General features: G+C 38.6%; 1 protein-coding gene and 1 long non-coding RNA gene across 2 annotated transcripts in view; one reads left to right on the top strand and one right to left on the bottom strand.

Annotated features, from left to right (window-relative positions):
- LOC148740922 (uncharacterized) overlaps window positions 1-13,589 on the top strand; it is a 178,860-nt gene that overhangs the window by 7,908 nt on the left and 157,363 nt on the right. The window lies entirely within an intron of this gene.
- On the bottom strand, window positions 4,359-10,429 carry LOC148740933 (fibroblast growth factor receptor 4-like). The gene is made up of 9 exons (XM_088760002.1): window positions 10,117-10,429; window positions 9,576-9,872; window positions 8,401-8,823; window positions 8,030-8,137; window positions 7,475-7,656; window positions 7,161-7,259; window positions 5,728-5,798; window positions 4,862-4,902; window positions 4,359-4,462 (listed from the first exon to the last, which is right to left on the bottom strand). The coding sequence occupies exons 1-9, from the start codon at window positions 10,427-10,429 to the stop codon at window positions 4,359-4,361; spliced, it is 1,638 nt and encodes a 545-aa protein (XP_088616128.1).

Raw genomic sequence — 13,589 nt, 5'->3', positions numbered from 1 at the left:
TTCTTGTAACACTGCATGGGAGCCAGCTTTGCTTAAACCTCTGTCTGCTTTTGGTCTTTTGCTTATATCCTCGCTATGATGAGACAGTATAGAAGGCACTTTACACTTGCCCGGAACTCGGCGTGTCCATCCAATACCTAACGATGCTCTATGCGCTGGACATACTGTCATCTGATCAATATTTTTGGGAGAGAAGAAGATGGATGCTCTCGCCAGAATCAACTCAACTTCACTATCTATGCCGTGAAACGCAAACATCGCCTTGTGGCCGGTTACATCCAGCTAAGTATCCACATCCAGCTAAGTATCCACATCCAGCTAAGTATCTACATCCAGCTAAGTAATGGAATACATTCCTTTGCTCTGTTCCTGTCTCTTCTGTCGTAACCACATTGGCCCCCCGTAATCGATAAAAAGTATTTTCCATAGTTCTTTAGAGGCTTGAACCGCTTCAGTTTTCGTGTTTTCAGTTCACTAAGTTTATATTTAATTTACTGACGTAGTGTCAAAAACTGATTGTTGTAAAATTAAATTAATTACCAGCCAAAGTATATCTCTCTAAAAGTATTTCATTGTTACGATGCAAAGAGCTATGATGGTCGAAAAGTCTAAGAGATTTATAAACAATGCATTTTTTTGCTCTTTTATTAAAAGCGATCCCTTTTTTCAGTCAACCGGAGCGGACAGGAGGATTTTGCTCTTTGTTACGCAACTCCATTACTTATCGGTTTATCTCCTCAATTTATAACTCTGTTGTAACTAATTTAGAGGGTAGCAACATCAGTCATATTCATTTAAAAAGCCAATAAACCTTACCTCAATGTAATGTTTGCACAGCGATGGCGTATTTAATAAATACGTTAGGTGTCGGCTAAGAAAAAGATTATCGTTCCCTTTCAGAAATAACAAGTCGTTTAATTAAGTGAAATATTCAAATGTCTCATATTTCAACCAAATTTTGTTCAACTTCGGAGAGTTCGTATGAAGCGCAAACTGAATTACCCATGCCAGTTTTTACGTGCCTTATGGTACAATGTTCAAAGACCCAAAGAATTGAGTCTCAGGGTAAACCAAGGTGTAGCACATGCCTAAAATTTTAATCGCGACTTTCGCCTAAATTATAAATTTCTTACGGTTAAGAATAAAGCAGTTCTAAAATATTATTGTACGCTGTTCAGATTACGGCTAAATGGGATATTTACCACCAATCTAAAAGCAAAACCCTCTCTGAACTGACGCATCAGAATTTATCTCTCTTTCTTCCCTTTTGCATGCAAGCGAGTTTTGAGAACGGACCCACTTCGTCTTAAATTTTGGCTGTTCTGAAGTCGCCGACAGCAAAAACAGATTTTATCGGTTTTCTCCAAATTAAAGCGGCCTTTCTGAAAACAAACTACCTCATGTTTAGTTACTTACCAATAGCTATCTATGGGCAAAATCAGCGGAAAAAAAATTTTTGGTTGTGGCCGCGAAATTTCAGTTTTGCTCGATTTTTATAGGCATTGGCTTTTAAAATAGAAAAAAATCATCTTTATTCATAATCATGGATGACCTTTTGGTATATGATATTTTTATGAGAACGTCCTTATTTTTCTTTAATTCTTTCATAAAACTCGGAATAGAGGGGGCTTCCTTAATGCGATCTGAAAGAGAGTTCCAAGCTATAGCTACCCTATGCTTAAAAGATAGTCTTCCCATTTCCGTTTTTAGTCTTGTGATATTTATATTTAAAGTCTTTCTTAGATTGTATCTGTGTTCCTGCTTCGATGCTAAGTTATTAAGGTAGTCATTATAGAGACCATGATATGATTTATAAGTTATGGATAGTATCCTTTTCGTGGAAAAATAGGAAGTAGGGGACCATCTTCTAAGCTTACACATGTCGTTCAAATTAGTGTCCCTTGGAAGATTACGGATTAACCTTGCAGCTCGCAGGTGGACACGCTCCATTTCTTCCATCAAGACCGATGAGCATGAGCCCCATACAGCAGTCCCATACAGCCGGACAGATGGAATGACAGTCTTGAAATAATTAGTCTCTAGAGTAGACTTAGGTGGGGATTTGGTAGCGTAAGCCGGCGACAGGTTTGCTGGGGTCTCGCATTGATGATTAGTGCCAGACCCTCGGCAAACCTCCTCCCAACTAGTATCAAATCTTCTCGTGGGTGGAGAAACACGCTATTTGAAGCGCTTATTATGAGGGCCTGGCACCCACGCCATTGACCAATGAAATGCCTGAATTGTAGTCCCACTTATTCCGTTTATTTTCTCGTTTTGTGGCTCGTTTTATTATTTTTATACACATATGATTTATATTCAGAGAGATATTCTCTAATTATGATGGTGTAAATAGTTTGTATTTAATGAATAACATTTTGAAGATAGGCGTTTGAATAACACGTAAAAAAAACTCAAGCGCTTGCCAAACGCAAATAAAGTCGAGTTTTAATGTTATTCGGGCTGTGATACAACCGAAGTCATTATCTTTAAAAAGTTCCATCTTTTATTTAAAAAATAAAGAAGCCTTGAATGTACTCTCTTCTGTTGTAAAGCACGCAAGAAGCGGCTAGAGCACGCAAGAAGTGTAGTTTTCTAGCGAACGAAGAAAACGCACGTGCGGCTGGTAGCGCTATTAAGGAGGAGCTGCTCACAAGCTAAGACAGATATGTGCTTAGATTTTTCTGAGCTAAACCATTCCACGCTAAGCCAGTCTATAGCTATTTACGTGATAGCAGCTTTTTTTCTGAACTAATGTGGGGTCGAAGTTAATACAGGATGCACCGTTTATTCTTTACTGCGATTTGCACCACCCATTGTGAAGAAAACGTGCGGAACCTAATTTTAAATTTCTGAGCCTGGTCGGCACCTGGTTCAAAATAGTTAAACATATATGCACCTATTTGAGATATATCTTAAAAATGAGGTTTTTGCTATAGCATCAGGAAATATAACTTTGATCGACAAGAAAGGTTGTACATTTAGAAATCTGAATTCTACTTTAAACTTTGTAATGAAAGAAAGAGCACGGCAAGGTATAGGAGTAGATATTAACCAGGAAAATTTGATAACACAGGAACAAGAAAAATATTTGTGGGAACATGGTTTTCTAGGTAGTGAAAATGCAGAATTACCTCGCGATACGTTGGTTTGGGTCAGTTTTAGGCGTTCGGTTTACTCTGAGGGCTGAGCAAGAACACGGAAACTTAAGACTAATAAATTCACAGTTGTATCTACAGTGTGACTAATTGGGGCGTGAATTTCTGCAGTATACCGAGGATATCAGTAAGACAAATAGTCGGGGATTGAGCCATTTGCGTATCAAAAGGAGAGTTGTTCGAGCATATAAGAATTTGACAAATTTTGAGCGATGCCCGGTTGAGCTGTATAAAAAATACTTGTCTCACGTGCCAAATGAAGTCAGCGACAACGCATTTTATTTGCGCGCTTTGCCAAAGCCAAATGGGGAAATATGGTACTACAAAAAGGCAACGGGGAGAGAAACTTCAGGAAATGTTGTAAAGAAAATTATGAAAAAAGCGCAGTTCAATGGGCACAACACTAATCACTCCCTTAGGCGTTCTTGTGCTACACGGCTGTGTGATGGTGGCGTTTCAGAACAACTTATCCAAGAAACGACTGGTCATCGGTCGTTAACTCCTAAGGGAAGCAAGCGAAGTTTTGCAGGGTTCTATTTCAAAAAAAAAAGGCTGTAATTGATGTAGAGAGAAAGGACAAAAACGGTGCTGAGGAAAATTACACTGCACGAGAGGTTAAAGTAGTAAGTCCGGAAAAATGTGATCAAGAGGGTAGTAACCAGTCATTAGTTGTTAGCACTAATTCCACTAGAATTGTTATTTCCTAGAAATAAACTGATGAATATAATACTTCTTAATACAATAGATTGTGCTCCATACTATCAGTCTCCTTGATTGTATCAATTTTCAATGTTTGAAAGTTTTAGTTGATTAAAGTGGCACTTCGAAACAAAAAATTAAGTTGCAATGAACGAGAGTTAAACACAAACGGTAATGTTGAAAATGTGGTAAGCTATCAGTTTTGGAGCGCTTTATACATTAAATTTCCTAAAACAAGCTGTAATATTTTTAATAATTGTAATCTGCACACTGCAATATTTTTAATACTGCAGCCTGGACACTGCAATATTTTTAATGTTGCAGCATACTTAGTTAGCGCGTTTAATTATCTTACCCCTGATAATTTCCCTGCTAACAAAAAGGACCGCCTCCGTTTTCCTCATACAGTTGTTTTGTCATCTTAGAGACTACAATCGTTGATTTAATGCAGAGAAAGAACAATAGAATTTCATGGGGATCAGTAATTATACAAGATTTTTAAGCTTACAGTTCTTCCGAGCATTGGTCGGGACAAGGCATTCGGTATCCTGTAGCCAGTTGACTCACTAAGGCAATTGGTGATGAGATGTCTGGGTATGGCAACTCCCCTGTTTGGTAGAAAGAAGATCATCATAATTTAAACAATTCAGTTGTAGAGACAAGGATCTAAGACAAGAAGTATTTCAACAGTAAGTTTTAGGAAAAATAGAGATTCGTAAAGACTTATGTTGCTCATTTACAAATACAAAATCAAGCGCAGCTCGGAGACAAAAAAAAGAAATGTAGCACGAATAAAACGTTTAGTAGCCGTACGGCGGGCCACTGATCTTGTTTAATTTTGACTGACTGGCAATACGCATCTTTCTAAATGAAGATGCTTGTTTCTATATAGTTACCTTAACAGAGGAGCCTTCCTAGCTTTGGGCTGCTTTATTGATTGGAATCTCATGACAAGAACATCATTTCTAGTTCATAGAGTGTCGCACATAATATCACACGACACTTACCGTACGTGGCAATTTCCCATAAGACAATACCAAATGACCACCTGCAAATATGCATCAATGTTTTAATAACTTTAGCAAGTTAGGAAAAGAAGCTAATGACCTTCTGGTAAGGAGGATTAGGACTGACTTGATTAAAGATCAAGCCTCGTCGTATTCTCTTTGTGTTTAATGAATATTTGCACCCTTAAGACTTCGCTGTGTCTTTTCTGTCGGATCTCCCCTCTGATATAAATTTTAATCAACTAATATGAGCATAAGATTATCCATTTGAAAAAAGAAATTACTTAAGTCATGCTAAGTTTTCGTGGTGTGTCCATAAATGCAAATAGGTAAACATACATGCACCATGTATGCACATGGAGACGAGCAAACAACGTAAAATGAAGCCCTGCAGGGGCGGATATAGGAAGTTAGGATGGGGGGGGGGGGGTCCTAAATGTTGTTCAGAATAGACTGTTGGACTCTTTTGAGGAAAATTACTTCTCCCCCACACCCCTCACACCCCCTCCCACCAATCGCGGTTGCACGTTATAATTCCTTAGCCGTTTATCGTTTACTTGGATTCATTACAAAAATAAGCCCGTTAAAAAGTGATATACGATCCTGTCGATGTAAGAATTTCAGTCTCAAAGTTGTAAGCGTCAGCTCTGATAGGGATAGGGGTTCTGGACCCCCCCCCCCCCCCAGCAGGCCCTTCCCCTGGATCCACCACTGCCCTGATATAACCATGGTAATGCTCCAGGGAAAATAGCAGAGCGGCAGGCAAATGACGTTTTTGGAAATCCTTTGTGCTAAGCAATACCTCCGGCCGGGCTACAAGTCAAGAGACAGCTATCTCACACCATTAGAATACAAAATGAACTTACACATCACTCATGGATGTAAAATGCAGATCTCGCAGAGATTCTAAAGATGACCATTTCCACAGAACCTTGCCCTGTTGAAAAGACAGATTCATGTGAGCAAGGTCCTGTTTGTAGTAGAGTCAATGCCGTTTGAGACTTGAAAGAGGCTGACTCATGAAATAGAAGGATGTAGAGTACGTGTATGCGACTTCTATTCCAACATTAAGATATATAACATCTTTTAATTTTTGTTCATCACCAGTAAAATCCAGTGGGATAGTTATCTTGGCCGTCATTATTGTTATCATCATCATTATTGTTGTCATTATTATCAGTACAAATATTATAAGAAAATTGATTACCTGACTCGTGAATTCTGTGTTAAATTGCAATTGAAAACCGTCGCACTCATCCCTTCGCGATTCGTGCGATATAAATAAATAATAAATAATTTAGCAAAGGACATTCCACTGGGTAGCTCTTCTTGTCCACTGTTTCCAGATCGAATCGGAATTTGGAATGTTGGTTTTTGCGGAGGGAGGAAAACCGGAGGACCCGGAGAAAAACCCTCGGAACAAGGTCGAGAACCAACAACAAACTCAACCCACATGTGACACCAGGTCCGGGAATCGAACCCGAGCCACAGTGGTAGGAGGCGAGTGTTCTCACCACTGCGCCATCCTGCTCCACTCCAGTTATCGGTTTAGGCATGCAATTTAACGCGGAATTCCCTCGTCAGGTAATAAATTTTCCTTGAATCGCATCATTGAATAAAAATAGGAAAGCAAGAGAACAGCAATAATATTGTTTGTTTTCATCCTGAGCGCGCGCCCCAGAAACTTGACATCCCTCCTTGTTTTTCTAAAAGATTATGGCTGTAGGTGGATTTTGAACCCGGGTTGGCGTTAACTGTTACCTCGGAGATTGTTTTTTCTGGGCCGTGTTCACAGGATTTTCTCGCTTTCGCGTTGTCGCGAGTGAAAGAGGTTTTTCATGCCTATCCAAGAATTTATAGTTCAGTTCAAAACAAGGAAGAACCTCAGGCTCAGTTTGAAAAACGCTTTTTTTAGGTTTTTTGGCTCTTTAAAAGGTGAAAATGGTTTTGAAAACATTTTGAATTGGCTTAGAAACCAAACTTTTGTAACTCTGTAGTTGTTCTGCTCACGTAGATGCGAAACAATATCACTTAGCCTCGTTTTCAACCCGCAATTCTACGCTAAATACCTCGCTTCCTTAACCAATCAGAATGCAAGATTGTATTCAATGATGCGATTCTAACCATAATTAATTAAGTAAACACAATACAAAGTTCGTTGGGAGGGTAATAATTCAGTTTGTTCCATTAAACTATGAAAGAGCATCAATTAAAATGCACTTTAGTTTGTTGATTTTTCTGTTTAGTCGTTGAAAGTGATTGTAAAGCGTACTTACGTTGGAGGTTGGGGTGTATATACCACCTCGGATATGTTCCTAGCCAATCCAAAGTCTCCAACTTTAGCCACCAAGTTGGCATCAACTAAAATATTCCTCGCTGCCAGATCGCGATGAACGAACTGTGAGAGAAGACAATTTATAAATCTTTAGCTAAGCAGACAATGATTGAGTGGTGGCTTATATCAAACTGCAAAAGACCCCCAACGTGTCCTTCACAAACTCGAACTGTCAGCGTTATACTTGGAGCTGTTTATAATCACTTGAGAGCGGCCATCTAATGTGGAAGGTAAACAAAGTTACCTCAACATTTCTACGCACGGTCAATGGGTCTTACCTTTCTCTCTTCTAAGTGCTGCATTCCCGCGGCAGTTTGAAATGCAATTGTAACCAGCTGCCGGTCATTAAGCTTACAGAAGACGTTATGATAATTGTTTTTTTCCCCTGGAGCCCTCTTGGCCTTTAAAAGATTTTCCAGACTGCCACCATGAATCAATTCAGTGACCACAAGAACATTTCCTATAGAAAAAAGAGCAAACACCGGATGAAAACTTAACAAGAGCAAGTGATTGGACATTATTTGTCCCTGGAGTTGATCAAAAGGGTGAATCCGTCGGTAAAAATAGGTTAAGTGGGTGCCATAAAAAAGCAAGAAACAAATTCCATATGAATCTCCCAGCACTTACCCCAGCATCAAATGGTTTCCGATCAAGAAGCACAGATTTTTGGCATGACGCGTATTAAGTCTACTAATTTTCCTTTAATCATAACATCAGCATATGCACCGTTCGAACTGATCTTACACACGGATGAAACGTTACCTTATTGGGCCGTCAATTACCAAGTGAAGATGCCTATCTCTAAGAAATTGCATCGTCGAAAACTGACTTACCTCCCTCTATCCGCGTACCAATCAAAGTAACAATATTGGGATGTTTCCCAACATGCTTCAAGGTCTTTATCTCATTAGGCAGGGTTTCTGTGGCAATGGCACTATGGTCTACAGTGGCATGGAGAAAAACACCAATGGGACTTCTTAAATTGCTTGGCTGTGGTAAAAAGAAATGATGAAGGAGCTGAAAAGTAGCGAGGCTGCAGAGAGCGCTCAGAAGGGACAAAAGCAGACTTTATGGGTGTTTCCGGCAAAGGGAAAAATGACGAAAAAGTAAGATGGGGCATAGCTTCCAGAAAGAAAAATCAATTCAGCGGTATACCATTGGACTTAGGAATTAACAATTTGACATTTTGATGTCGTGTATGTACCTTTTAGCTTTTTAACAGCTAAATCTGTCATGTTTCCATCTTTCCCACCATACCGACCTTTGAAGACGATTCCAAATTCGCCTTCTCCCAGTAGTTCATCGAATACTTCAAGATTTTCCAAGTTTTTGCATCCTTCTACGCTCTCTTGAGACGATATCTTTCGTTGTTCTTCGACACCCAGGTCAACACAATTATCAGCTGTCAAAATATCAGCACCAACAATCTTCTCACCTGAATCTAATCTCTCTTGACCTCTTTCTTCTATGTCTTGCATCGTATCATCCTGCTCGCTTCCGTCTAGAAGCTCTCTCTCCCCTACTCCATCCCCCACTAACGGGCGCCTTTCCTCGGGGTTTTTGATGGTTTGGGTATTGGGCGACCAGTCGTTTTCAAGGTCCTGTATCCCGTTTGGCAAATGATTGCCTTTTTATAAATACACTTTTGTCGCACGTTTTCTGCCCTGTCATTTAATTGAAGGCAAAAGGCAATTATGATATACATCTTTCATTACGATGACCTTCAAATTTGACAATTTGCATCCTTTTGCATACATTGTTTATAAGACTAAAATGGAGGAAAGGAGAATGGTCCAAAAGTCAAGTCCTTGTAGTAACCGTCTTTAAGATCCATGTTTTTTCCCTTTTATCAAAAAAATATTTAATCTATGTTTAAAAAAGCCACTCCTGGTTGGCTCCTTCCGAAGCTATTATTTGCAATTCACTCATATTTTCCATAGTCTTCCGTCTCTACTCCCGTTATGAAAAGCTGGCTGCGATTCGTTCGGTCGTCTGGAATAACACTTGCTCTGTAGTTGGACTGTAAAAGATATGAAGCATTGATTTTAATCCAATGGATTGTTGGCCTCGGGAAGCCTTTAGCAGTGCAGCTAAAGGTAGCATTGGAACCGATCGAGACACTTTGGTTCTTTCGACCTTCAATAATCTCAGGATGGACCTCTGCAAGATAACAACGAAACCCTAGTTGATGATAATAATATGATAAAAAATAAGGTGAAAAAGAAGAAAATGAAGAGGCAGAAGAAGAACGAAAAAGTGAAGAAGATGAAACAGGTTTTTGAAAATCAAGGCTCTCGCGATTTTTCTCTAGAAGTCAAGTCCTTGCAGTAACCGTCTTTAAGATCCTTATTTTCTTCCTTTTCTCAAAAAATATCCGACCTATGTTTAAGAAAGCCACTCCTGGCTGGCTTTTTCTAAAGCCATTCTTTGCAATGCACTGATATTTGCCAGAATCTTCCATCTCTACTCCTGTAATCAACACCTGGCTGCGATTCGTTGGTCTGTCTGGAATGACTCTTGCTCTGGGGTTGGTTTGTAAAATATCTGTGGCATTGTCCTTAATCCAATGGATGGTTGACCTCAGAAGACCCTTAGCAGTGCAGCTAAAAGTAACACTGGAACTGATCAATACACTTTGATTCGTTGGACCTTCAACGATCTCAGGAATATAGGCATCTGCAAATTGATATAAAAATAATTTATTTGGATGCATGTGACGCTATGAGTTGTCTCATCTCACTTGCGGCCGTTCTCTAGGATGTCAGGGGCCAAACCTCGTTTGACATCCGAAAGAACGGTCTCAAAGAGGACTACACTGGGGAATTTAATGACGAGAAGGCTGAGGAGTGCGACACCCACCTTCGCATTATAGATCTGTAGAATATCTGTTATTATATAGAGATATGTTAAGGTTGCTTACATGGGATCTCTATTTTAAATGATTTCCTTGTGCAGTGTTTTTCGTAACCATTGCCAGCTTGGCATGTGTAGTTGCCAAAGTTGTCCACTGTCAGATTAAGCACCAATGGGCATTCCAATTTTTCTTTTGCAGCTGGCCTCGAATTCTGGTGGCATGTAGCTCCAATGACTTCTCTATCCTGTGGATCGTACCACTCGATATACTCGACCCGTCTATCCAAATATACGTTATCTTCTCTTCTCCGCTCCGCCTTACAAGTCAGAGTAACGGAAGCGTCTACGAGGAAGGTTTTGTTTTCTGGACTTGAAGACATTACGACAACGGGTCTAACTGTGTTAGAGAGATTGATAATAAATAATAATAAAAAAAAAATCGATTATACATTTTTCTCTTTCTGTAGCCTAGCGAAACTAAAATTTATAAATAAACCGCAGCTATTTTACTTTCCTTTTTAAAATTGCCCCTATAATATGCGGAGGAAAAAATGGGTAGTCAGTTGCTTTCTGGACTTGAAGAGATGTCCACAACGGGTCGTACTGGGTTAGACAAATTGATAATAAGTGATAATAATAGAAAAAAATTATTAATAATCAATCTTTTTCTAGCCTGTCTAACGATACGAAAGATAAATCTATCTTTTTTTATTTATTATTTATTTTATTCATTTCTTTGTCACTCTCACACACAGAAAAATAAATTACAGTTGTTCACAACAATCTAGAATAATAACTATAATAAGATCATTATACAACAATCTATACTTAATCCACATAAAATTACAATTTAGGGGCATTTATAAAAAGTGTAAAAGCCCAGCAGAAGGTAGAAGCTTATCAAACCTGGGTTCCTCACACGATGTAGAAGATAGATTTGCCAATTACGGACGGGCGAGTTTAATTTAGTTCTCTGTTAATGAGGATTTTTTTTTAGACGAAGTCTTAAAGGTGGAGAAACTGTAGGATAGGGTAAAATCTTGAGGTAAGGAATTCCAAAACCTTTGGACATTGGTCCATGATCGTAAACTGCTTGATATTAGTTCTCCAATAGTGTGTACGGTAATTTATATTCAGTACTCTGTGTATTGTACGTATGAATTTGATGATGGGTAGAAAAGAGAGTGTGAAAAGCATTAGGAAGGAGGTTATTATGATGGGAATACAAAAAACAAGCCACAAGGAAAGCATTAATGTTATAAATATCACGGATATTAAGATTGTAGAATAAGGGCGCAATACGAGCTAGGTATTCGGCTCCACTTATAATTCTGACCAGACATCTCTGCAAGAGGAAAATCCTGTTTAAATTAGAAGGACAAATTGAGGACCATAGGGTATTACAATAGCAGAGATAAGGATACACTAGAGTATGGTATAATGTAAGTAAAGATTTTGAAGAAAGAAAGAAACGAGAATTACTTATTATTCTAATGGTTTTCGACATCTTTTTAGTGATTTGGGATATATGTTGCTTCCACGAGAGATGCTGATCAACAATAACTCCAAGAAACTTTGTTACCTCAACCTGCTTGATGTCAAGAGTAATGCTATCATTAACAACAGTACGTTTTTGCTTTGGGCGAAAAAGAATGTAATTAGTTTTTGCAATATTAAGTGATAGTTTATTAGCATTAGGCCAGCATATTATCTTCCGTATTTCACAATTCATCACGGATATGGTCTGGTTGGGATCTTTATGAGAGTGAAAAGGACTAGTATCATCAGCAAATAAAAGAGTTTTTACTATATCTGATCAGTGCATTTGGGAGGTCATTAATATAGGTTATAAACAACAGGAGGCCCAAGAATGAACCTTGCGGGACTCCATATGTAAAACGTTCCAGTCGTGAACGAGTTGAACCAAATTGCACAAACTGTTGTCTGTTTTTTCAAAACATAGCTGTAGATCCAGTCGAGGGTTTGTCCTCTTATTACATAGTGATGAAGCCTTTTGAGCAGTAGATGGTGATCAATAGATGGTGACCAATAAAAATCTGGCTCTAGAGAGATCAAGAGAAACTCCAACAGTTGTTTCTTTGTTGTCTATAGAAGAAGCGATGTTATTTACCCATTGAATTAACGCTAAAGAGGTGGAGTGATGTCTACGAAGACCAAACTGGTTATTGTACAAAATAATGGAGATTGGCCTATAATTTTCTTTCCTTTCTGGATCACCAGATTTGAATATGGGAAGAACTTTCGCTATTTTAAGGGTGTTTGGAAAACACACACTCTCTAAAGACAGGTTAATAATCTTTGTTAAGAGCTCAACAATAATGTCAATCGTGAGTCTTTTTAATTCACGTGGGAAGGTTATCAAGTCCAGGGGCTTTACCAATTGCGAAGGTCTGGACTAATTCTTTAAGTTCTTCACTGACGAGCGGTCGAAACTCTAAGAAAGTAATCACATGAACCGGAACTTAAAGAGAAATTAGAATCAGGGTCAAGGTCAGTGAATTTGTAGAATGTCGCATGTATTCCATAGGATTGAAGCAGATGTTTTCTAAGCGATCTGTGTCGAAATTAACGGTGCCAAACTTATTTTCGGAAATTATGAGATAAAATGATTCATCAACTGGTTGATTAAATGGAAAAACTCCACTCATACGATCATAGCATAGCCAGTTTAAAGGGTTAGTAGGATAAGTGGAATTTGTACAGTAGGTACAGGTATACATACACATTTGAAGTTTGGTTGAGTGTCATTACGGACACGAAACTAAAAATAATATTTTGTAGTAATGAACTTAGCTTGATTGTTAACTGATGAGAGGTTCTGGGTCGCTCATAGATGGCAAGGTAATTAACAGTGTCATCTGTAGAGAATCCAATTTGTGAGTATTTGACTTTTCTCCTGGCTCACTTCTCTCCTGGCTCTTAAGAGCAAATGTGGCCAAAAATCAAACATTTTCAAAATAGGCTGGCAACAGCCGAAAAATCGATTCGGCTCATATTCTCAAGTTAGGTAGGCCTCATGGTGAAACAAAGCACTGCATACTTCGTTTGGCTGAATATCGATTAATAACTGTATTTCACCCAAATGCCGCTTTTGAAGCTCAAAGTTTCAGACGAACTCGGAGCGTCGCGCCATGAATCGAAAACACTTGGACCAATAAAAGGTACCAAATCTTGAAAAACGACATCGATACATATGTTGACAGCGAGTTGATAAATTCTTGATCATTTATTTACACGACCTAATTGAATTTATCCGACCTTCTTCTAAGAAGATTAAAAGTAGGTCAAAAGTAACCTGTTATTTAACTATGTGCTATATAAAATAATCGAATGAAAATCTGTCTTTTAGAAGGCAAAGTGTGGTTCTTTTCGAGCTCCAAAGGATGTTTTGGGGAAATGATTCAGTGCGATTTAATTAAATTTTAAAGTTGAATAAAATGAGCTGATTTGACGATGCAGTCAGTTATTCGAAAATGTACACATTCACGCGCAAACTCCATTGTTTCGCATTTTATATCC

This window comes from Stylophora pistillata, chromosome 1, assembly GCF_964205215.1.
Source record: "Stylophora pistillata chromosome 1, jaStyPist1.2, whole genome shotgun sequence".
Classification (NCBI taxonomy): Eukaryota; Metazoa; Cnidaria; class Anthozoa; order Scleractinia; family Pocilloporidae; genus Stylophora; species Stylophora pistillata.
The sequence above is the reverse complement of the archived record's forward strand: the minus strand, read 5'-3'. Positions and strand labels throughout refer to the sequence as shown.